Source organism: Astyanax mexicanus, chromosome 17, assembly GCF_023375975.1.
Source record: "Astyanax mexicanus isolate ESR-SI-001 chromosome 17, AstMex3_surface, whole genome shotgun sequence".
Lineage (NCBI taxonomy): Eukaryota > Metazoa > Chordata > Actinopteri > Characiformes > Acestrorhamphidae > Astyanax > Astyanax mexicanus.
In genome coordinates, this window is record NC_064424.1 from 26,097,986 (window position 1) to 26,124,001 (window position 26,016).

The window sequence follows — 26,016 nt, forward strand, 5'->3', positions numbered from 1 at the left end:
CAAGTAGTCATTAAATGTACTATTTGCCCATGTGAATGTATAATTAAATAAAAAGTCTAGCATTATTAATCCTAGCATGATTATGGGTATAAGTGTTTTGTTTTTCTAATCTAGACCATACTTCTTATACTTCTAATGCTCTGTATTTCAAACTATAAGCATCATGTGTAGTGAGCAACATACCTAAGCTGTCATTTTCATTCAATGATCTTAAGATTTATCACCACTTAGCCACCAGTGTTCAGACCAATGTAGTATCTTGAGTTGTGATGTCATAAGGATGCATGAAATAAGTCTTTGCTGATACTGTACTTTTGTATACATATATATATTTTTTTTTACAGAAGAGACTAGTGCAAAAAACAGCATCATAACAAGCACCCGGCTTTGCTTGTGAGAGAGCATTGTCACTGATCTGATCCTGAGCTCTCTGACTTGGATTCTTATCTTGTCTCACTTAACATGAGCTCATATGGAGCACATACAGGGGTTGGACAATAAAACTGAAACACCTGGTTTTAGACCTCAATAATTTATTGTCCTGATGGACAGTTCTGGTGGAAACAGGAAAGTTGAGGTGCACAACTTTTACAGTTAATCCTGTTGGATGTGGTTGGTCTTTCTTGGTGGTATGCTGACATTACCCTGGATACCGTGGCTCTTGACACATCAAAAAGACTTGCTGTCTTGGTCACGGATGCGCCAGCAAGACGTGCACCAATAATTTGTCCTCTTTTGAACTCTGGTATGTCATCCATAATGTTGTGTGCATTGCAATATTTTTGACCTTCACACTCTGCTCTTACTGGTGCAATGTGCTGTTAATGAAGATTGGCCACCAGGCTGGTCCAATTTAGTTTCAGTTTCATTGTCCAACCCCTGTACATATATGCACAGGTCAGTCTGTCTCCATGCATGTGAGGGGGAAGAAATAGAGGAAAGGGTAGGAATGAGAAAAACAGAAGAAGTGCATAGAAAATACACAGGCCAATCTGTGTGGAATGTATATACCGGATAACGGTAAATAACCCTGCTTACAAATGTGTATGCTCAAATATACTACACCAACACTCCAAAGGAGGACAAATCATCCTAGAACCCACCTTACTATACATTTCCCCTTTCTTACCTCTATCAAACAGCTACTGGTACAACTACTATTACTACAATTATTACTAATATTATTACTTATACTATTATTACTACTATGTCCATTACTATTACTGCTTTTACCATTATAACTATTACTACTACTACTATTGCCATTATTAATATTAGTACTATTATTACTAATATTACTTTTACTACTGTTATTAATATTACTGCTATTATCACTATTACTATTATTACTACTACTTCTAGTGCTATTATTACTTTTACTACTAACAATCCTACCATTATCATTTCTACTACTACTACTACTACTGCTATTATTGTTTTTTTTTTTTATCAGTTGGTATTAAAAATCAGGAAGTGTGTTTTAATGTGGAACTGTCACAGTTAATCCTTATCAGGCCTCAGAATGTTGGTAAACTTTTATTTTGACAGCTAGTTTCCATATGGAGCAGGAGCTTTGGGATAAAACTATGCCCATCCTGTATTAATATAATTTAATGGCTATAACCATGTATCACCTATAGTATGAGTGAGTCCTACACCTACATGTTTTGATAGTAAACTCATTTTTTTCTGACAGAGGAGGGTCTAATTAATTAATTTTACTATGGGTTTATGTTGACACAATGTATAATTTAGGCAGCAGACTGATAAAATTATGCCCTCCCAGTAGGGGTGGGCGATATGGCTCTAAAATAATATCACGATATTTCAGGATATTTTTGCAATAACGATATGCTTGGCGATATAGGAAAACTAAAATAATTAATTCATTTCAGGAATATAGTATGATAGTAAAACAGCATAATCATAATGTGGCAAAATAAATAATATAGCATAAAATAATATAATGCAGCAAAAAATATTGCTGAATAAACTGCAAACTAAAACAATTATACAATAAATAAACCTAAAGCTTCACAGTAAACAATAGGCTATTTTTAAGACAGAACAGCCGTTTTATCACGATATGGATTTTTAATATCATGATAATTGTGTATTGTATACGATATAATATTGCCCACCCCTACCTCCCAGCATTAATATAATTTAATGGCATGTATTGCCTATAGTATGAGTGACTCCTACATCTACAATTACGCTTTTTGATAGTAAACTGCCTGCTTTCTGACAGAGGAGGGTCTAATGAATTAATTTCACTATGTGTTTATGTTGACACAATGTATAGTTTAAACAGCAGACTGATAAAACTACGCCCAGCCAGTATTAATATCATTTAATGGGATAAAAGAATGTGTATAGTATTTATTACATATTTTTCTACGTATTTTTTATATAAAACACTACGGTGCGTTTTCAAATATTATAACAGTAGTGTTCATTTTAAAGATATTAAAATTGCATTTTGTCTAATATTAACTGCAAATGTTTTAATCGCTTGGGTCTTTTATTTTGAAACATGCACTTCCGGTTTCCGTCGGACTTAATGTTGCCGTCTTCACACTGCTCTTCACGTTGCTGGTCTTAGGTTGCCCGTCTGTGGAGGATCAGGATCAGGATCAGCTGAACTGTAGAAGGTATGTAGAAATTCCACTCTTCCACACACTGTTCTACATTTAATACTACAAACACAGAAACTACATCTAAATGAGAAGTGCAGCATTTAAGCAGCAGCAGCTCCTAGTGATGGGCAGATGAAACCTCATTGGGTGTATGGCACATTTCCCAAACTGTATCGACACTGTGTTGAAACTGTGTTGCTGTATCACTTAATGGCGACATCTGCTGGACTAAGAAAGTCATTGCAAGCAACTGCGCGAGGAAATGCATCGGTCACGTGGTTTTCCTTAAAAGGATACGCGGTCTGACACAGGGGATCGCCTTGTTTGCTCGGTGCATGCGCTGAGGTTCCAGTGTCGTCAGACCCATCGCTACCAAACGATACAGGAAGTGTATCGGTCACGTGGTTTTCCTTAACTTGATACGCGCACCGACACGGGGTTTCGCCTTGACAGCTCGGCGCATGTGTCGAGGTTTCAGGGTCATTAGACCCATCATTAGCAGCTCCATCCAGCATCCGGCTAAAAGTCCGGTGTTACGGTAAACGAGCCTGTAAACCTATTCTGACTTTTTTTTTTAATACTTTAAAGTCTCAAATTACGTGGACACTATTTTACAACAGAAGTAAAAAGTCACCGACTCGAAGAAACAGAAAAAACGAGCGCAAACGCGAACAAATGGAGCCTCTCTGAGTGGCGCGGCTCTGCTCTTTGTCATGATTTCAACTGTGTTACGGGAACTGAATTCACCGTAACACCGGCCGCGGAGAGCGCTTGGCCGCGGCAGCGGAGGGCCTCGACAGCGGTGAGCCAATACTTTCCAAAATAATTCCCTTAATTAAAAAAAAAAAAAAAATATATATATATATATATATATATATATATATATATATTTCCATAATTTAAAAATCTCTCGCACTCGCCACCATATTGTTTTTTTCTAAAGCGAGCTGGAGAAGCAAGTCGCAATGCATGTTGGGATGCAGTACACCAGGAAGATAGCTTTCCATGCACACTGCGAAATCTGAGCGGAGTAGTACACCATCCGGGTACCTGTAGTGCACTACAGATCCTCAGTTTGGTCGCATACTGCGTATACGGCATACTAGCTTTAGGCAGATTTAGTACGTGAGTAGTTTTTTTTCCGGTTAGTTTTGGTTTCACACTGGAGTTTAATCTTGTCATAATCTCCGTGGGCTGCATCTCTCTATATATCCTCATATTCCATTTGTTTCTTTTTATAAATAAGGGTGGGGTTCCTCTGGTTTGTTTAAATACTGTCTTGGCTTCCTGTAATTGATGTGAAAATCTGAACCATCTAGGTTAGCAAGCTCCCTGACAGGTTAGCAAGCTCCCTGACAGTTTTTAATACTGCCGGCGTACTGTCAGCAAGCTCCCTGACAGTTTTTAATACTGCCGGCGTACTGTCAGCAAGCTCCCTGACAGTTTTTAATACTGCCGGCGTACTGTCAGCAAGCTCCCTGACAGTTTTTAATACTGCCGGCATACTGTAAGGAAGGTTACTGTCAGTTTTTAGTACTGCTGGCTTACTGTCAGCAAGCCCCCTGTCAGTTTTAGTACTGATTCTGCAGGGGAATCAAAATTTGGCACACCTGTTTTGTTAAAGTGTTTCATTAACAGCCTGATCGCGGAATACACTAAACACAAATAACCTCTAAATTGGCTTTTTTCTATGGAGTTAAATTACCTGTATTTGCTTCATTTCATGTTTATTTTTTCTTTGTCTCTTTCAGAATTAATGCATCTTCTTCCAAGTATTTGTCTGCTTTCCTGTTGTCAACTTTCCTACCTGGCTGAAGTTTATCTCCACAGACATTCAGTCAGAAGATTTCACAATCAATTAACATTAAACTGCTAATAAGTTAAGCACAAGGCACCCAGAAGAATCTCCAGTACGTACAAAAGCCATTTGGTACATCACAGATCAATGATGCCAAATGCAGGCAAGGAGAATACTCACCACTGTTTACATTGTGGAAAGAGTTTTAAACACCAGAGTACTTTCAAAATACACATGCGCGTTCACACAGGAGAGAAACCGTATCACTGCTCAGTCTGCGGGACAAATTTTAAACGACTGGATCATCTCAACATACACAAGCGCATTCACACGGGAGAGAAACCACATCACTGCTCAGACTGTGGGAAAAGTTTTCGTCAACTGGCTAATCTCAACAGCCACAAGCGCATTCACACGGGAGAGAAACAGTATCACTGCTCAGACTGCGGGAAAAGTTTTAAAAGATGTAGTAATCTCACAAAACACAAGTGCATTCACACAGGAGAGAAACCGCATCATTGCACAGACTGTGGGAAAAGTTTTCAAACAGCTAGTAATCTCACAAAACACAAGTGCATTCACACAAGAGAGAAAAACTTTCATTGTTCAGACTGCGGGAAGAGTTTCATTTGGTTGTACACTCTTAAACAACATCAGCGCATTCACACAGGAGAGAAACCGTATCACTGCTCAGACTGTGGGAAGAGTTTTACTCAAAAGAGATCTCTCAAAGTGCACACGTGCATTCACATGGGAGATAAACCATATCTCTGCAAAGTCTGTGGAAAGAGTTTTAATAAAATTTGTATTTTCACACTACACAGACGCATTCACACAAGAGAGAGACCCTATCACTGCTCAGACTGTGGGAAGAGTTTTAGATTTAAAAATGTTCTCAAAAGACACCAGCGCATTCACACAGGAGAGAAACCGTATCAGTGCTCAGACTGTGGGAAGAGTTTTAATCATCTGAGTGTTCTGAATGAACACCTTCGCATTCATACAGGAGAGAGACCCTTTCTCTGCTCAGACTGTGGGAAGAGTTTTAGATGTTTGAATAATCTCAAAATACACCAGCGCATTCACACAGGAGAGAGACCCTATCACTGCTCAGACTGTGGGAAGAATTTTAGATATTTGAATAATCTCAAAATACACCAGCGCATTCACACAGGAGAGAGACCCTATAACTGCTCAGACTGTGGGAAGAGTTTTTATAAACTTTGTATTTTTACCCTGCACACACGCATTCACACAGGAGAGAGACCCTATCACTGCTCAGACTGTGGGAAGAGTTTTAGACTTCTCCAGGTTCTCAAAAGGCACCAGCTCATTCACACAGAAGAGAAACCGCATCACTGCTCAGTCTGTGGGAAGAGTTTTAATCAACTGTATCATCTCAACAGACACACACTCGTTCACACGGGAGAGAAACCGTATCACTGCTCAGTCTGTGGGAAGAGTTTTCTTCGACTGTATCAACACAACCAACACACGCTCATTCACACAGGAGAGAAACCGCATCACTGCTCAGACTGTGGGAAGAGTTTTAATCAACTGAATCATCTCAACAAACACACACGCGTTCACACAGGAGAGAAACCGTATCACTGCTCAGACTGTGGGAAGAGTTTTAATCAACTGAATCATCTCAACAGACACACACGCATTCACACAGGAGAGAAACCGTATCACTGCTCAGACTGTGGGAAGAGTTTTAATCAACTGAATCATCTCAACAAACACACACGCGTTCACACAAAAGAGAGACTGTATCACTGCTCAGACTGTGGGAAGAGTTTTAGATATTCGAGTGATCTCAAAAGACACCAGATTGTTCACACAAAAGAGAAACCCTATCACTGCTCAGACTGTGGGAAGAGTTTTAAACATTCGCGTAGTCTCAAAAAACACCATTGCATTCACACACCATAGAAATCGTAGCACTGCTCAGACTGTGGGAAGAGTTTTAATCAGTGGAGTACTACTTGTGTTTCAAAGTGTAATGCCTGCTATACCTCATCTGTACCACTTAGTGTCACACTTGTACCAGTGTATGTAGTTTTTTTTAAATACATCAGAACAAGCCTGATGGCCAAGTAAAATAAAGACATTCCAGGTGATCTTGCTTACTACTTTCCCCTTGAAATTAATTGGCTTTGGACCTTCCTTTTGTCGTGCATGTCCTGGTTCATAATGGGCATCAAGGAATAGTATGCACTAAACAGGCTGCTTCTATTATACTGGTAGCCTGGCACGGACGCCTCGGTTCAAGATTTGCTTGTTTCCTGTAGTGTCTGTCCGATAAGTGACAAAACAACAAAGATTTATCCAGCAACAATGCAGCCTGTGGATTCTGCTGATGGTCCTTTCCTAAAACTGAGTGTGGATGTAGTTGGTAACTGCATTTCTTCACAACTATCGTGCAAAATCACATACAACTACAAACAAAACAAAGCAACTGCTAAGAGGACGACCTATGCAGAAAGAACTGAAATTTGTTGCCGATCTTGGAGTAAGAAGAACAGAAAAAAGTGATCAATAAACTTGGAAATTTTTGATGGTAGAAGATGGAATGCGTTAAGCTTGTCAAAGTTACCAGAACTCGCCCAGCCTTTGATATACTATAAAAAAAAAAATGAAAAAAGTTTTTCATGATAAGTAATATGCTACTGCTTATGTTTTGTTAATTCCAGTTACATTACTATCTGAGTTCTATGCTTTCTTTACAGGAAAGGGGAAATGTGTTTTGCCTGCTATACCTTTTTTGTACCACTTGGTACAGAAGAACCGAGAATAAAAAAGACTTGAGCTCAGTCTTTAAAGTTTATAAAAAACTTTGGGACAAACTGACTTTAATGTGCTTGTAACATCTGTTGAAAACAACCTTTGAATAATGGAAACTTGTTAATGTACAGTGGTATGTAAAAGTTTGGGCCCCCTGATAATTTTCATGATTTTCCTTTATAAATCACTGGTTGTTCAGGTCAGTAATTTCAGATAAATATCTCACATTGATGTATATACACAAGTGAATTAATTCATGATAAAGGATGAATGTGGCCAATTGCACGTTTTTCTGCTTCTTGCGTCTTCTCTGAAGAGTGGCAATATAGGAGCCTCAAAACAACTCTCAAAAGATCTGAAAACAAAAAAATCAATATCTTGGTTTAGGGCAGGGGTCAGCAATTACTTTTTGTCGCGGGCTGGATATTTTCCTAGCCAAGGCTCTATCTTAGAACCGTTATTATTTACATTATATATGCTCCCACTAGGCAAAGTTATTAGAAAACATCACGTAAATATTCACTGTTATGTGAATAACACACAGCTCTTCATATCAGCCAAACCTGATGACGGAGTGAGAATAAAGAAAATCGAGGATTGTGTAAAAGATGTGAAATTATGGATGTCGCCCAACTTCCTCCTATTAAATAGTGATAAAACAGAAGTTCTCCTATTAGGCCCCAAAGCTGCTAGAAATAAATTATTAGACTTAAATCTGTCCGACTTCTCCGTCACCCCTGATTCAGCAGCTAAAAACCTTAGCGTTATTATAGATTCAGATCTAGCATTCGATAAACACATAATGTTACTAGAACAGCTTTTCTACACCTCTGTAATATTGCTAAGCTAAGAAATGCCCTATCCCTGCATGACACAGAAAAATTAGTACATGGCTTCATTACCTCAAGGCTAGATTATTGTAATGCGCTACTGTCAGGATGTTCCTGCAGTAACATAAACTTCAGCTAGTTCAAAAGGCTGCAGCCAGGGTCCTTACTAAAACTAGAAAATTTGACCATATTAGTCCAGTCCTATCACAACTGCTCTGGCTTCCAGTCAAATTCTGCATAGACTATAAAATCCCCCTGCTAACGTATAAAGCCCTACACGGGCTCGCTCCTGAGTATTTATCTTAGTTAGGCTGTTTTATTTAGACTTGCCGGAGTCATTAGCCACACTCTGATAATGTTTTATATTCCCTGTGTAACATAAATCCAGTCAAAACTAATTCCATCTCTCTGCCTTCTTCCGACGTACTAACTGCCCACCTGTCTGACCCGATACTGATGGATGTTGGACCCTCAGGCTCTCGCGTCTCCTGTCCGGCCAGACTGATGGAAGTTTCTGAAGTCAGCTCTTCTCCATCCACCACCACAGATCAGCTCATCATCATCCATCTTACTCTCTAAGCCGTTAGTGGAGCTGCTATACTCCTGAATATATAAAACCTATGTAGATGTATAAAATACTTTTTAAAATTAATTTAAAAATGGTTTGACCAGTGGTAGGATGGTCCCCCCTTAAATGTGAGTCTTGGTCCTCCCAAGGTTTCTTCCTCCTCCTGCAGCTCTGAGGGAGTTTTTCCTTGCCTCTGCACTCGCTGGGGGTTCTGTATTTTCTATTTTTAATGGTTTGCCTGACTCTTTGTCCTGTGATCATGTTTCTGTAAAGCTGCTTTGTGCCAACACCAGCTGTAAAAAGCGCTATACAGATAAATTTGATTTGATTTGATTACGTGGCGGGCCACAAAAAAATCATTAAAAAAAAGACCCAAATCGTTAGGTTCACGGTCCATTATACTACCGCTGCTCCGGCTAGTGAATTGAGATACAGGTGTTTTAGTTTTCTGTGATCTATTTCGCGATATTACACATTGCAGGACCCATGACGTTACCAGCCCCGACCCCACCCGCGCGCTGCCTCACCACAGAGACCCGGGGGGCTGTTCCACGAAGCAAGCTTAAAAAAGCTTATTTGAGTAAGCCTCGCTTGAGTTAGCCACACAATTCACTTTCAGCTAGTTCTGTTTCACTAACGAAATCCAGACTCAGCCTGTTCCCACTAATTCAAGCCAGGCATTTGTAATCAAGGCTTATGCGCGTGCACACAGTATTTATACAGCCTCGTCTCATTCATCGAGTCCTGAAAAGGCGAGAACAATTTTGAAAGAGTTTGAGAAACGCGCTGCTTCTTTCTCTCCTGCTGAACAGGAGTTACTTATTTGTCTATTTGATACATATAAAGACATAATTACAAGGAAAGGGAACACTTTATGTATTATTAAAGCCAGAGAAGCTGCCTGGCAGAAATTAATCCATTCATTAATAAAATTGCTAATTACATCCTGATTTAGAAGCAACATGGCGGGAGTAAAAAGAACACGGCAGCAGGTCAAGGTTAAATATAAAAATATACCCGAATGGTAAGTGCAATTCCAATTGGTTTGTCTAATGTGCAGGAAAATGTTAAAGTACATATTTTAGTGTATATTATGATATAAATTAACTGCATGACATATTGTAGCAACCAGAAAGAAAAGAGCTATAGCTGCTACTGGTGGTGGGCCTCCTCTGCAGCCCTCACTCCTGCAGAAGACCTAGTCTCGCCCTCAGACCTCCCATCAATGCAGGAATTGAGGGAGGGACATAATCTGATCCTGTCTGTCCCCATGCAACAGAGCCTTACGTTCAGGGTAGGTTCAGTTGTTTCTCAGATATTACATTTTATTATTATAGAATTCATTATAACCTTTATTGTATATTTGATAGCTTTATATTTCACAGTGGATCTGTTCTGTCCCGGAATGACATTGGAGCTGGTAGCCTGAAAGCTCTGCACACTAAACGTGCTCCCTCATCTACTGGATTGTCTTCAAATGGGCATGCCATTATCAATCACTACCTACAGCAGGAGTGTCCAAACTTTTCTTGTTGGGGGCCAGAGATTATGTAATACAACAAATAATGAAATATACTATTTATAATAATACATTCATTTTCTTGATTACTATCATTTACACATCATTTTACTTGAGTTACCTTTTAATCTATCGTTGACAGTGTTGTGAAAACTAAGATTTCTAATATATTTCTTAATATATTTAATAATATTTCTTAATATTATACTCCATTACAGCAACTAATTCGTGACATATTAACCATTCACACTTTCTCTAAACTCAATAAAAAAATAATCATTTTCCCAACGTGCCTGAAATTTTCTGCATTTGCTGTCTATTCTCCATTTCTTTGGAGTTGCCATATTCTCCAAAAAGCTCAGGAACATTAATGTTGGCGTATGACACATATGACACGGTTTACATTGGGTTTATGTGATAGCGACACCTAGCGTTCAAACTTTGAACCACACATTATAAAAAACTGCTTAATAGCGGACCAACTATCACTTTATTTCTAAAATACCTCCCAGGCCACTCCAAAAAAGAAACGGGCCGCAAATCCGTGGACACCCCTGGCCTACAGCCTTCAATGTTGGCTGCTCTTTTTATAGCCAACAATTTTAGCCAATTTATATCACCTGAATGCAAATATAGGTAAGGTAGTTTTCTATATCCATTCACTTCTTACATCATTAAGTTAACCAATATCTATATGATATATATTAAACAAATATGATCACATATGTGAAATTATGAATTTATAACCACTTGAATAAATCGGAACATGAATTATGGGATTACAAATATACTTAAAAGGAACTTCATCTAAAGTACCCGGGCATCATTAATACAAATAAAAGTGTTTTTGTGATATAGAGTTTATGCAAATATATCTTTGTGGAAAATAACTGCGATTAAATACTGGATTTCATTTTACACTGTCCCGAATTTGTTAAGATTAAACTATTGAATTGCAGTGTGCAGACACATTTCCAATACAGTACAATACTCGATTAAATGTATACAAATATTATATGATATGCTGCATCCACTGCAATCCATTGGATAAAACCGTGGCGGAACCTTGTTCCTGGATTTTGTTTCCCACCCGCAAGGCTATGGCGTCACACGGCTCATCCGATAGAAGCGTTGCTGCTAAGCTAAGCCTCAACTCTAGCCTGGGACAGAGCAGGTTTGGATAAACGTATATGTTGCTATAGTAACTGGACGAGGCTTAAGTCTTGGAACCGAAATTTGAGTAAAATGCTCACTGAGTTAGCTCGCTTCGTGGAACAGCCCCCAGCTCATTATTTTTGCTTTTAATATTGGCTCAAAAATAAAATATTAAAGCAGATCTTGTTTTTGGTCATAAAGATTTTTTTTACTGAACTATTTAACATGTAATGTGTTTAATATGTAAATCACTTATCAATTAGTATAATGAAGCGAAATACATGACGTGTGTAGAAAAGATAGAAAAACTGCTTTTAGAGCCATTCTAAAATATTAGTAAACAAAACTACATTGTTGCATCGAGCTCTCAGGCTATGTCGTTGTTACAGAAACTAAAACAGAGCTAGTCATTTTCCTTCTACTTTTAACATTTATTTTTCATGTACACGATGGAAAATGTGGAGAGATTGGACGGGCGAAGATATATATGTATATAAGCCGACCTACACTGAATAAGCATAACCCCCTCCTTCACACACATAATGAGTATATTATTTTTCTATACACTATTTTTCTACGTATTTTTTCATATATAACACTACGGTGTGTTTTCAAATATTATAATAGTAGTGTAGCCTAGGGATATTAAAATTGCATTTTGTCTAACATTAACTGAAAATGTATTAACCGCTTTGGGTCTTTTATTTTGAAACACGCACTTCCTGTTTCCGTCGAACTTAATGTTGCTGTCTTCACATTGCTGGTCTTAGGTTGCCCTTCTGTGGAGGATCAGGATCAGCTGAACTGTAGAAGGTATGTAGAAGTTCCACTCTTCCACACGCTTTTCTACATTTACTACTACAAACACAGAAACTACATCAGAAGTGCAGCATTTAAACAGCAGCAGCTTCATCCAGGATCCGGCTAAAAGTCCGGAACACACACCGCAGCAATGTTCGTGTCTTTGTTATACTGTGTAACGTTAATTTTTTTTCGGTTAGTTTTTGTTTTACACTGCAGTTACATCTCCGTGGGCTGCATCTCTCTATACTTATGTGTCCTCAAATTCCATTTGTTTCTGTTTATAAATAAGGGTTAATCTACTGTTACAGTAAATAAATGAATTCTCAGGCTGTGAACGAAAAGGCTCCCTGTTTACTAGTTAGGGCACTATTGAGTATGTCAGCCATTTTTCTTTGAGTGTCCGAATCGTAAGGGGCAATTCGAACGTAATATCCTACAAATGGAACTTAATCTTACTTATGAAGGAAAAGCCAAAAGTGCTTTTGTTAGATCAAGGCAAAAATGCCTGGAAACTGGTATAAAAAAAACAGTAAATATTTTTTTGGCCTTGAAAAAAAATCTCAAAGTAGGTTAATTTTTTTAGTAATCTGTACAACAGTGATACTCAACATAATAATGCAGATTTATTTAGTGTCCTTAAAGATACCCTTTTAGCAGATTTTAGCAAATTGGAATGTTCAAAACCATTAACATTAGAAGAAATTGAAGATAGCATTAACAGATTGAAAAACAATAAATCATCAGGAAATGATGGCTTAACCTCTGAGTTTTATAAAATTTTTAAAGGAAAAATCTCAAAATTCCTTTCAGCTGTATATGTAGAGTCCTTTGAGGCAGGAGAACTGTCTCCCACTATAAAACAAGGAATTATTACTCTTCCAAAGGCAAAAAAAAAAGACCATCTCTTGATAGAAAATTGGCGCCCTATTACTTTACTAAACAATGATTATAAAATAATTGCTTCTGTTTTGGCTAAGAGATTTAAATCGGGTCTTAATAACATAAATAGTGAATCCCAAAACGGGTTCTTAAAAGAACGCAACATTTCAAACAATATCCGGCTAATTTTGGACCTTATTATCAAGAGTTTTTACTTAATGAACCATATATTCTGTTCTTAGATTTTCATAAAGCTTTTGAGACCTTAAACCACAACTTTATTTTTGATACGATGCAATTTTTCAATTTAGGAGAGTCGTTTATCCAAATGGTGAAGACCCTCTATAATGATATCAATAGTTCAGTTAAGATGTGTAATGGGATGACTTCATGATTCTGTATTAGAAGAGGTATTCATCAAGGTTGCCCAGTTACCCCTTTAATTTTTATTTTGTCCACCACGGTTCTTGCATTATGAATTGACCAAAGCCCTTTTAAGGACATTACTATTGGTGATTGAGAGAGAAAAATTTCTCAGCTAGCTGACTATACAACTCTCTTTGTAGATAACAAATTTGAAATTGTCCATGCTCTTAAAGCCGTCCAAACCTTTTCAAAATATTCAGGTTTATGTCTTAATCTAAACAAGTGTGAACTTTTTCTTTAAAAGTTGATGATTTTAAATCAATTGTTAAAATCCTTTTTAAAAAACAATAATATATTTAGGAATTGTCATTTCTAAAAATCAGAAAAATAGGAGTGAACAAAACTATATGGATATCATTAACAAGATACAAAAAAGGTTTAATATTTGGAATTAAAAATTGTTTTAAAAATCCCTCATGTATTTGGTATGCCATTCCAAACCTAATGTTTAATAAGCTAGGTGGTCTTAATTGTTTACTCAAATGTCCATACAAAATCTATATATATATTTCCCTTAACAAGAAAACGTTATTTTCTCAATCGTTATTTGGAAAGGGTATATATTCTATTCAATATTTACTTAACAAAAATGGTGTTTTGCTTTCTTTTTTCAAATTTCTGTGCCAAGAAAGAAACATCGGTTCAGAAACACAATATAGTAAAGTTTGCAAGGCTATTCCAAATGGATTCTTTTACCCTACTTAAAGGCAACTTTTGGTATTCTGATGCCACTTTATCCATAGATCATAGTTTATATATAGAAGGGATTGACATATTAGATACAAAATTGAATAAACAACATATTAAATATTCAATCCAAAAGACGTGTTATTTAAACACTACTACATATATTTCCAGGGTTAGGGGGCATTTGATTTGGGCTTTGCCACATAAATATTTTATTAACAACAAAATAAAAGATGTTATTTTCAAGATTGTGCACAGATGTACCCCAGTTAATGCTAGAGTAAGTCGATTTGTTTCCATCTCTGAAAATTGCAGCTTCTGTAAAAACTGTAATGAGACAATTGATCATTTATTTTTTTAATGTGTTTATACCTACTCTTTTTGGGTTGATATATTTTGGAATTTAGGGAAGAAAATTGGTAAAGAAGTTCCTCTTGAAAGTCACTATATTCTTTCAATTATTAATAACCCTCTATTTAATTGTAATGAATCATTTATCAACCTTATTATAATCTTAGCAAAATATTACATACATAAAGCTAAAAACTCAAAACAACTGCCATCTTATATATCTTTTATAAACTCTGATTTTAAAATATATTTGCAAACTATTAAGTCAATGGGCCCCTCATTAAATAAAAAAATTGGTAGAACCTTAAATGTTTTAAAGCATTACAATTTAATTTAAATAATGCTAAATACAAAATAAATAAATAGAAAATTTATAATATTTTTGCAATCTTTTCAAAGGATGAGATGACTGTGTAATGTTTTCTTTTTATTATTATTATTTTGGCAATTCCTCTGGCTTCTTTCTTTTCTTATTTTTTTTTTTCTTCCTTTCTTTGCCAGATTGTTACAGTGGGATTCAGATAAAACCAATTCACTGGGTAAAACGTGTTTCAAATCCGACAAAATACTGAGAAAACCACCCAAACAGCTGATGTTCATCATATTAACAATATTACAGGGTTTATTCCAACATGATCCTAAATAAAATACCTTAAATATCTGAAATATCACTAATTACAAAAACGATATTTAAATGAGTTTATCTGCATGTTTGTATTATGTGTTTTGTGCTTTTTTTCATTGGATACACAAACCACAAAAAGTAAAAACGGTACATAAAAATAGTCTTGCAAGCAATGAAAGAAATACTCACATATAATAACGAACATTAACACAGCTTATTCAAATTTCCATCAGCAGGAAGCTCTGTCTCTGCCAGGTTAGATATCTAACTAAAACACTGATGAGTTCAATTCCCAAACTCCTAACACTTTGTAGTTTTGTTCACCCGTCAAATCACAGCGCTTTCTCCAGACAATTTCAGACGCAACTCGACATTAGGCATGAAACCACCCAATCTGGCAACACTGTGAGCCGGTATATGCTGTTAATTTCATTTTTTTTTCATGTAACTTAGTTCAGTAATGTGAGGAATATCTTTTAAACAGCGTAAATATAACAAGCAGATAAATTACTTCATGATCAGTTCAGAGCTTCACTAACTTTAATTCAGAGCTCAGTTCAGTGTGTTTATGAAGTTTTTTAAACACGGATCACCTGCATGTGTTTATGCGACCGGCGCTGGCGCATGATAATGATTAGTAGTGTCTGAATTCACTCCTGTTTTACCACTACTTAGTGAACTACATAGTGTCTCCCTACATGGCGCAACACTAATGAGGGAGTAGGGAGCCATTTTGGTCATAGCCTCAGTCTTAAGTTTTGTACACCAAGGGATGTAGTGCTGTGCGATATGAAGATATATATGGTGGGGACAATAGAAAAGTGTCCCTATCGTTTATTTCTTCATATCGCACAGCACTTCATATACATAAACATATCTTCATATATGGTGGGGACGATAGAAAAGTGTCCCTATCGTTTATATCGTAATTTTAATTAATTATTCATGCAAATTAGGGTTGGGCAGTATTGAAGTTGTTCATACCGTCATACATCGTCAGATTATATGGCGGTATAGGGTATTACCCCATATAATAATTTTAATTATAATTTTAATTATTTCACTAGAACCGTCACGCTGCTGCTGCTGCTGCTTCTGGGGCCTCATGTACTAAGACTTCCTACTAGACTTCCTAGGACTTCCTACTAGAATGTTCCGTACGCTCAGAGCTGAAAAGTTTTAATGTTTGTTTTAAATGTATTATTCTAAGATGGATAATAAATGCTTTCATTTAAATTATTTAAATGAGTTGCTTACCAAGAAGCAACCCGTCACGCACTCAGCTTGTAATAATGTAGACACTAATCATCATTGGCCAAAAAAACATTTTGGTCACAGAAAATTAATTCAGGCATTAGTAATTTTTTCCAATAATGCCAACGCTGCCATCTCCAACAACTCCAGCGCAAACTTTTATGCATGTTTATATAATCTAGGCTAAGTGGAAACACGTTGAACAATTATTTCAGTAAGCCAATGAAATGTTCTGATTAATTTACTTTATTTTACCCAATAATGCTTACTACAATGTGTGCATAAAGGATATCCTAATAGTTGTCATTTCAATTAATCGCCTCTAAGTGTCGCCAAATTACAAAAACACATTACATACGTACAAAAAAAACATGCGTACGCCCGAAACTAAAATTCCGTGGGGGAACGCACTTTCTCACGTTCAAGTCAAATTACAAATTAAAGTACATCTGACCGTAAGCGTGAAATATGGCGTACATGTTTTTGTGCGTACGCACCTTTAGTACATGAGGCCCCTGTTGTATAGTTGTTGCGTCTCATAGCGCTGGTAAAGCTTTATATTCTGTCTGTTAAGTTACTGCTTTGAAATTAGTACCACTTTATTGGCTCTTAAACTGTTGTTTTTGTTCATTTCTGTGTTTGTTTTCCTGGCCCAGACACAGTTTATTTACTTTTTTTTTTTACGTTTATTTACTAATATTTATTTTTTTTCTACCTGTGGGTCCACTATTTCGTTCTGCTTTTTTAGAATTCGTTAGATTATATTTCTTTTAGGTTTTTTATTTTCCTATTTCATATCTATTTTTCTGTTTTTATTAAATGTTCTTATTAGCTTATTAGCGTGTTGCTAGCTTCTTTGTTATTTAGCATACATAACGGATCACTGGTCTTTTCAATAAATGTTGATTTATTCATTTAATAGCTGTATCTAACTAATTCAAGCCAGACAGACACTGATTTTTTTAATCGGTGCGGAGAGGTCAGCCGCATGTTTGAATGGTTTATATTGTAGGAAAAAGCACGCGATTTTTATGCTGACATTAATCCACCTGCGGAGCTTTAAACGCGCGGATGAGCTGAAATTTTGGATCAGCACAAAAATCACAGTGGGATTTGTTTATTATTAAGAGCAGACATAGATCACTGAAGTCGTGTCGTCATTTTGTACTTGGCGCCATGTTGTTTATGCCCATATTTGGGGCTCCTTTGGGTTTACGTGTCTAAGCAGTCTAATACGGCATTTGAATGGGCTTTTAAAAAACTGGCCTCTGTCACATTCTGTGGTAAATAAGTCTGTTTAGAACCTTGCACGTTTTATTCTGTCTACATTTACCTCCTAAATATCACTGGATCCTCTGAATTTGGAGATCGTTTAAGGGTAGTAATCAGAAAAAAATGCTAACTTTAAGCTAATGCTGAACTGACATCACAGCACAGTGTGGAGTCTGTGTTAGAGCTTTAAAGGGCAGATAATAAGAGAAAGTAGCTCTCAGTTCAGGATCAGGATTTAGTAATTAAATATCATTAGTTTATACTAATTACAACACCTGACCCAAATAATCAACTAATCATCTAACTAATCAACTAATTACCTGCCCTCACTAAGGGAAGACGAACCAGAAACACCAGTTTATTTCACTGCATAGTAATGACGGCAAATGTTAAAACGTGTTTCAGCTGGTTCTGGAGTATCACTGACCTGTTTTAGTGATTTTATGCTGTGACACTCTCAGCTATCCTCAGTAATGGCAGTTAGTTTTAGTTGGCTCAGCTGTGTTTAATACGCTGTATAGTTGCGGCCGGAGTTTTGCTCCTGCTAATCTCTGCAGCGGCGCTGGGAGGTCAGTTTACTCCGCTGTAGCATTAGCTTAAAGTTAGCATTTTTCTTATTTCGACTCTTAAACGATCTCGAAATTCAGAGGATCCAGTGATATTTAGGAGGTAAATGTACACAGAATAAAACGTGCGGGAGTCTGAACAGATTTATTTACCACAGAATGTGACAGGCGGGTTTTTGAAAAGCCCATTAAAAACAAATGAAGTACACCCACCCTGGGTTCTAAGAAAACTGCACTAAATATTAAACAAACCCTTATTCAAAAAATAAAGTAACATACATAATATACAAGCAAAGTGTGTCCCATAATCTCCATTTTATAGAATATCATGTGGTGCGACCATTAAGAAACTACTATTTTGGGACCTTTTAAATGCAGGAAGTTATATAATTTACCAGTTTGCCAGGGAAATTTAATCAAAAATAACCTTTTTAACAGCTGGTATGTAGTTGCCACATTTGCATATCATGTGGTATGATCTCAAAAAAAGAATGAATATTAGGTTATTTCTACAAATATATATTTTGCTTATAAATTGCATAGTGACCTTTTGTGGGAAGTTAGCTTATTTTGTTAAGGTGGCTAATCCTCTGCCTGTAAATTCTGACTGAACTTGAAAACATCATGTGGTGCCACAATTGCAGAGTGTTTTCCATGATAGATATATGGGCTAGATTGTCACTTTTTGTGCTTGTATATTTAGTTAATGACCTGTACACATAAAGTACTATATTTTAGTATTTTTGGAAAATATTTTAATGTAATTTGAGTCATTTTGAGTCAAAATTACAGATAATGTTTTAATCTTTGTAAAATATAATTAAAAAAATGCAAAAACAAAAAAATTAAGCATGTCTTTTAACTTTTATGTATTTCTATTTCAGATTAACCTTTAATGTTAATTTATTTTACCACATGCCGCTGTCAAGCAAAGTAAAAACCGCTCGCCATAATTCTAATCCCGCAGCAATTAGATTTATGATGAGATGCTGGCCAAAAAATCAGGGTCAACTATTGTTAGAAGCACCTTAAGATTCACCAGGTTTTGTCTTCTGATGCTGCACAAATTATGATGTAGAGCTGGCCAATATGGCCCTGATTTTTTTTTTTTACTGATAAAGAAATGATTAAACCAGTTTTTATTTATTTAGTTTTTACTTAAATTTCCCATTTGTGGTTAAAGTGCAACCAGAAACAAGCAAAAAAACAATTGTAACAATTGAGAACATCTAGTAACTTTTAGAAAGCTTTCTCCAACATAGTTTAGGTACTGACACAAAGCACCCTCAAACCTGGTTTATTCAATTCTAGAATTAAATGTTCTTAACAAAGTCATAATGTTTGCTGCACTTACAACACATCATAACACTTATGCTTTACACATTACATTCTGATGAGATTTTTGTAAACAAAAACAAACAAATAAAACGTTATGAAACATTTGTGTTCATGACAAATCTTTGATATTTTAATTGAATGTGGTTTAAATCAGGGCTCCGAGTTGTCCAGCGGGCTAAGCGCTGCCATTATGATCAGGAGATTGCCAGTTCGAATCAGAGTCATGCAGCTTGCCATCAGCTGCTGGAGTCATGAGGGAGCAAAATTGGCCTTGCTCTCTCTGGGTGGGTACAGTAAATGGTGCTTTTTCCCTTCATCACTCCTAGGGTGATGTGGATCAGCACATGGCTGCGTCTGTGAGCTGATTTATCAGAACTGAGTCGCTGCTCTTTCCTCGGAACTGTGATGCTACTCGAAAAATGCTGCATCAGCAGCAGTTCAAAAAGAGGCGGAGTCTGACTCCACATGTATCGGAGGAGTCAAGCGTTAGTCCTCACCCTCCTGGTGTCAGGGCATCACTAGTAATGAGTGAGTTGGGTAATGGGTTATGTAAATTAGGGAGAAATTGGGGAAAAAATAGAAAACAGGAATTCAGTTTTTTATTTATTTATTTTGTTTAATTTATTGTTTATTGATCTCTTTAAATAATTAAATAGTAACGATAAGGTACTTTGTCATTTGGAGCGACCACTCATCATGTGGTGCAGCCTATAATAACAGTATTAAACTGTATTAAATTTAAAATAAAGTATCAATTTTCTGTTGCTGAAATATTAACTATTGATACTGTATGCTTAAGTAAATGGTATTTTAAAAACATTTTAACAGTTTTATAGGATTTACAGGAAAAATTACACTAAATTAAACTACATTAAAGCCAGTGGTTGTGACACTAAGAACAAAGTTGAGATCATTATTTACAAAAATTAAAAAAATTATGCAAATACTTTATTTATAGACACCTTATATTAGTGGGAATTTGTAAAATAAAAATAAAGTATATTAAGGAAATTTATTAATTTTAACATAAATCACAGTCGCACCACAATGACATTTTGTAAGGCCAAGGCCAATTCTTCTGAATAAAAATACATTAAAATCACTCAATCTAAAATTTTAATTTGAGTTTGTGTTCACAACATTTAAAATTTTTGAACAATTGCAACAAATACTTTTATTTTTTGTATTTTAAAATTGGCATGTTGAAAATCTTATACGTCATTGACCCATATGTATATGCTGTAAAACACACATTAGCTTAGTCCATATGACCAAAGACACAAAGATAGCTCAGCAGGCCAGAGCTCTTGCTATAAATGTATTTTTTTATGTAACTGTCAGACAAATTCTGGGCAAGAAACACCAGCATGTTTACCCTGTGGAGCTTAGGGCAGGATCTCTCTGGGGAAACAATTTTTATATTCAATATTCAGCTAGATGAATTGAGCTGGATGGTTGTGCATTAAATAAGATCTCAGGTTAGTAGTATTGCCACTGTTGTGAAACATTGTAAACATACCGGGTGATTTAAAACACAGCCTGTCCCTAAACGTCCTCAAACTTTCTCGAAAGCTGTTTAGTTTTGAGAAAGTCCAAATAGCCTCGAATCTGTTCGCTAGCTAACACATCTCCACACACACACACACTCCCCGCTGTGTGAGCGCGCGCGTGTGTGTGTGGCCGCTGCTCACTCTTCCTGCTGCATAAACTCTGCCTGCACTACAGTTCCTAACCGATAGATGTCGCTGTCTGACAGATCCGGCGAGAGAGAGCAGCACAGCGGTATTCGCTCTCTCATGTAAACAAATCATTAACGAGAGGGGGTTGGATCTCTGCCTGACGGGAGACGGGCGGCAGTGGTGGGTCTTCGTGACGTTATCCGCCAGCCACTTTTTCATCGACCCGGCAGTGTCAGGCACGTACCCGGCAGTACTAAAAACTGTCAGGGAGCTAGCTGACAGTACGCCGGCAGTATTAAAAACTGTCAGGGATCTTGCTGACAGTATGCCGGCACTATTAAAAACTGTCAGGGAGCTAGCTGACAGTATGCCGGCAGTACTAAAAACGGTCAGGGAGCTAGCTGACAGTATGCCGGCAGTACTAAAAACGGTCAGGGAGCTAGCTGACAGTATGCCGGCACTATTAAAAACTGTCAGGGAGCTAGCTGACAGTATGCCGGCAGTACTAAAAACTGTCAAGGAGCTACCTGACAGTATGCCGGCAGTTTTAAAAACCGTCAGGGGGCTAGCTGACAGTACGCCGGCAGTTTTAAAAACTGTCATGGAGCCATACCTGTCAAGTTTTAGATTTAAAAATAAGGGATATTTTCCTCTGTACGCTTAAAGCCGTCCCACCAGCCCAACGAAGGTTCAGTATCCCTTACATTTTAAGACAGGTTTACAAAAAAAATAAAATAACCACAAGTGAACCACTTACACACTACAAGTAGATTATCAGAATCTGAAATGTTGTGGACATTCCTACATATGTCATTCTTTTAATACAGCCAAATAAAAAATCCTTTTCTTTTTTTTTAAATTTCAAAAACTTTTTTGTAATAAATGCACTCTTTTATATGATATATTTTTTATTTATTTAATGGATTTAAAATTGAACAAAGGTTGCACAAATTTTGCAAAATGACTGTTGGTGACCTAAACATAGTATCATGAGCTTTTACTAAAAGGACATGGACCAGATATGTTCCATCAGTAAAAATTAGTCCTAAGGGGCCAACACAATAATTTTTAATTAATACTTCTTTCTTTTGATCACTCCACCCCTGATTAGTTCAGTTAATTTCGGTCCTCTCCACATTTCTAGTTAAACTGAGTCACAAGCTGTAATTTTTTTATTTTAAAAGGTTTAATCTGTGTGTTTTATCTCGGAGACGAGTATTCTTAAACAGCTATCAGAAAAATCTCATCACAGTTTACATGATTAGCCTACCGTTACCTTTCTTTTAGAAAAATCGCTGTATATCCATATATGTTTTAACATCAGCTGCTTCAACTAGCTGCCTGATTGGCTGTTTCTCCTAAAAGGCGGGACTTTCTCATTGAACCGGCTCCACGATTGGTTAAGAGAAACAGAGCGGTCAGTGCCCTGTCTCCTTAATAATATATATTTTTTTATTTTAATATAATACGGGAAATTTACGGGAAAATACTAATACGGGAGGACGGCGGGAAAGAGGAGTAAAATACGGTAGTTTCCCGGCCAAAACGGGAGACTTGACAGGTATGCATGGAGCTTGCTGACAGTAAGACCGGAGTCAAGCTATCCGCGCTTCGGAAATTCTCAGTCAAGTCATCCGCGCTTTAAATTTTGATGCGCGTATACGTGCGATTTTACGGTAAACAGCCGCGTGAGCGTAGAGCACGCTTAAAAAACACAGAGACTGACACGTTTCAGTCTATTATATTAATTCAGACATACATTAAGCCCAGAAACGAGAAAAAACGGATTAAAATAACTCACCTCACTGTATATTTTGTGCAGTACATTATCTATTTGATATAATATCCCTTCAGTGTTTAAGAGAGAAAGAGAGAGTTTATTACTTTTTTCAATCCATGCTTCAAATTAAATTTATCATGAGTTTCCCAAAATACCAAAACAGATCCAGTACCTTGTAAAAGAGTCCATCCTAGACTATCACTTCTGCAAGTGTGGGCAATTTTCACTGTATGGTTTATTTTATATTAATAAAAAAATTGTATTTTGCATGTTTAAAATTAAATTTCTCATGATTTGCCAAATAATGCCAAAATATATCCACTACCATTTGAAAGAGTCTGTCCTAGGCTATGACTCCTGCGAGTTTGGGCAAATTTCACTGTATTGTTTATTTTATATTAATTAATTTATTTTTTATTCATGCTTAACATTTAATTTCTCATGATTTTCCCATAATGCCAAAACAGTTCCACTGTTAGCATTTGATGCCAAAACATAGGCTATCACCTCTGCAAGTTTGGGCAAATTTCACTGTATTGTTTATTTTATATTATTATTATTATTATTTTATTCATGTTTAAAATTAAATTTCTCATGATCTCATGATCTCTACAATTTGAAAGAGTCTGTCCTAGGCTATGACTCCTGCAAGTTTGGGAAAAATTCACTGTATTGTTTATTTTATATTATTTATTTATTTTTATTATTCATGCTTAAAATTAAATTTCTCATGATTTTTCCATAATGCCAAAACAGGTCCACTTCCATATGAAAGAGTCCATCCTTGGCTAGCTCCTTGACAGTTTTTAAAACAGCCGGCGTACTGTCAGCAGGCTCCCTGACAGTTTTTAAAACTGCCGGCGTACTGTCAGCAGGCTCCCTGACAGTTTATAAAAACTGCTGGCGTACTGTCAGCAAGCTCCCTGACAGTTTTTAAAACTGCCGGCGTACTGTCAGCAAACTCCCTGACAGTTTTTAGTAGTGCCGGCATACTGTCAGGAAGCTACCTGACAGTTTATAAAACTGCCGGCATACTGTCAGCATGCTCCCTGACAGTTTTTAAAACTGCCGGCGTACTGTCAGCAAGCCCCCTGTCAGTTTTTAGTACTGCGGGGTACGTGCCTGGCACTGCCGGGTCGATGAAAAAGTGGCTGGCGGGTGACGTCACGCAGACCCACCACTGCCGCCCGTCTCCCGGCAGGCAAAGATCCAACCCCAAAGATCCAACCCCAACTGTCATGTATATTAACTGGACCAAGCCATTCCCGCTGATTTCAACGGAGCCAGGTGAAGCCAATCGTGTCACTTCCTGATCGGCTTCTCGTGGGGCGTGAACCGGGAAAGTGAGAGATTGCGCAGACGCCAGCATGACGCGAATCTTCCGCGTGCCGTGCAAACAGCCGTACTGTTTATAAGAGCTGCACAGAACTATTTACTCCACTGTGAGAAAAGCTCCATTCCGTCCCATAATGGGGCTTTTATTGAATAAACAGCAGATAAAAAATAGAATTACTGATATCCAATATTAGTCCACGGATTTACTGAAGAATATTCATAGTTTATCTATATAACAAGGATTTAGAAACTCAGTAATAAGAATAATAAATGTGTAATATAAATTATAGTTATATCTTTACTTTATAATTATCATAGTCTATCTTACTTCTATTTACTACTATCTTACTATCTACAATGTATTATGACTGTTAGTAGTAGTATTATATTAGCGTAATAAGAGGTTACTTTGACCCTGCTCTAATTCAATCAGCTCTGTACTTTTAAATTAAGAGGAGCAACTTCTCCAAACATTACAACACGGTATTTTGGGTTGCTGTCTTTTTACGTCATCGTTAGCATAGTTGTATAAAAATGTTATTTTCTAAAGCTATGAACAGATTATTAATCTTGTGGATCAAATGGCAGAAAATCCGTTCTTTGTAGAAAAGAACACGGGCTGTGTCATAATCGAAAACGGCTTGGAAATACATTTATTATTGGTTCAAAGACACCCCGAAATGAATGCAAGTGAATGGACAGCTTTGCTCAAATGGTCCTCTCATTCCTCAGCAGCACACTTCCGGTGGCACGTTTTGGAAGGGGAAAGCTGGGGGCCTGAAACAAATCCACGCGGAAACACGCGGCTGTTATCGACGTCGGCAAAATTATCGCGATAAAAATAATTATCCTACGATAAGTCGATAACATAGTTATCGCGATAGGTCTACTAGTATGCAGAACTATAGTATTATTGTTATTAATTTTTAATTCTTTTAAATAGCAGGATACTTTGATCACTCTGCCCGGACCAACCGGAGATTTCTCATCACTTTCCTTGGCTGGGTTGGGCTACAGTAAATAGTCTGTGATGTAGTACTCTGTTTTTTAATACTATTTTTATTTTATATATACTATTACCTGAAAGTGAAAGTTCTCCTTAACTGAAACTAAAAAAAAACATACTCAAATGTGGTATATCGTGATATATATCGTAATCGTGATATTAAAAAAATCCATATCGTGATATATGATTTTTCCCATATCGCTCAGCACTAAAGTGAAGTCGAAACCAATTCTATTTTCCTCTGGTTTGTTTAAATACTGTCTTGGCTTCCTGTAATTGATGTGAATAATCCGAACCATCCAGGAAAGTGTATTCACACTGCAGATAAACCGGATCATGGTTCAGTAGATACGGACAGACACTTCAGTTCTGACTAAACTCTGTGCCCGGTTGCTTAAATAATGTGTAAAACCCTCATCTACATACCTGTTTAAACAGTGGAGTTTCTTCTACTGTACTTGTAGTTTATTTATGTTGTTGAACTAAATTGAACATGTCTGTGATTCTCCTTCTTAATAAATTCATTAACTGTAGGCTGCTTAGCTCATTAGTCTTAAATACTCAGGCATATTCTCAGTTTTTTAGGGGTTAAGGGGAGCTTTGGGTCTCTTAACTAGTTCTAAGAGTATCAGTACATTGACAGTCACATCTGTTTACTATGCATAACATCACCAAAGCTCCATGTTTAAATTTAAGTTACTGTGAGCTGTGCAGTGAG

The 26,016-nt window shown here is 36.8% G+C and overlaps 3 protein-coding genes across 6 annotated transcripts in view; all 3 read left to right on the forward strand.

Moving 5' to 3' along the window:
* Positions 1 to 7,509, forward strand: part of LOC111193848 (zinc finger protein 850) — a 44,662-nt gene extending 37,153 nt beyond the window's left edge. Inside the window, exons 1-2 of one of the 2 annotated variants that reach the window (XM_049466568.1) lie at positions 2,581 to 2,654; positions 4,391 to 7,509. In XM_049466568.1, coding sequence (XP_049322525.1) covers positions 4,585 to 6,372 — 1,788 coding nt within the window. In that variant the 5' untranslated portion in view covers positions 2,581 to 2,654; positions 4,391 to 4,584 and the 3' untranslated portion in view covers positions 6,373 to 7,509. Of the gene's footprint in view, positions 1 to 2,580; positions 2,655 to 4,390 lie in introns of those variants that run through there. The other variant, XM_049466569.1, reaches the window with a different exon arrangement.
* The window catches only part of LOC107197812 (zinc finger protein 501), a 68,383-nt gene that overhangs the window by 37,156 nt on the left and 5,211 nt on the right, over positions 1 to 26,016 (forward strand). Inside the window, exons 1-2 of one of the 3 annotated variants that reach the window (XM_022676419.2) lie at positions 11,239 to 11,315; positions 12,067 to 12,109. The exons of 1 other annotated variant lie outside the window; for it this stretch is intronic. The gene's annotated coding sequence lies outside the window, so the exon portion shown is untranslated. Of the gene's footprint in view, positions 1 to 2,602; positions 2,655 to 11,238; positions 11,316 to 12,066; positions 12,110 to 26,016 lie in introns of those variants that run through there. One more of the 3 variants, XM_049466571.1, reaches the window with a different exon arrangement.
* Positions 1 to 26,016, forward strand: part of rpl28 (ribosomal protein L28) — a 92,135-nt gene that overhangs the window by 8,889 nt on the left and 57,230 nt on the right. The gene's annotated exons all lie outside the window — the stretch shown is intronic.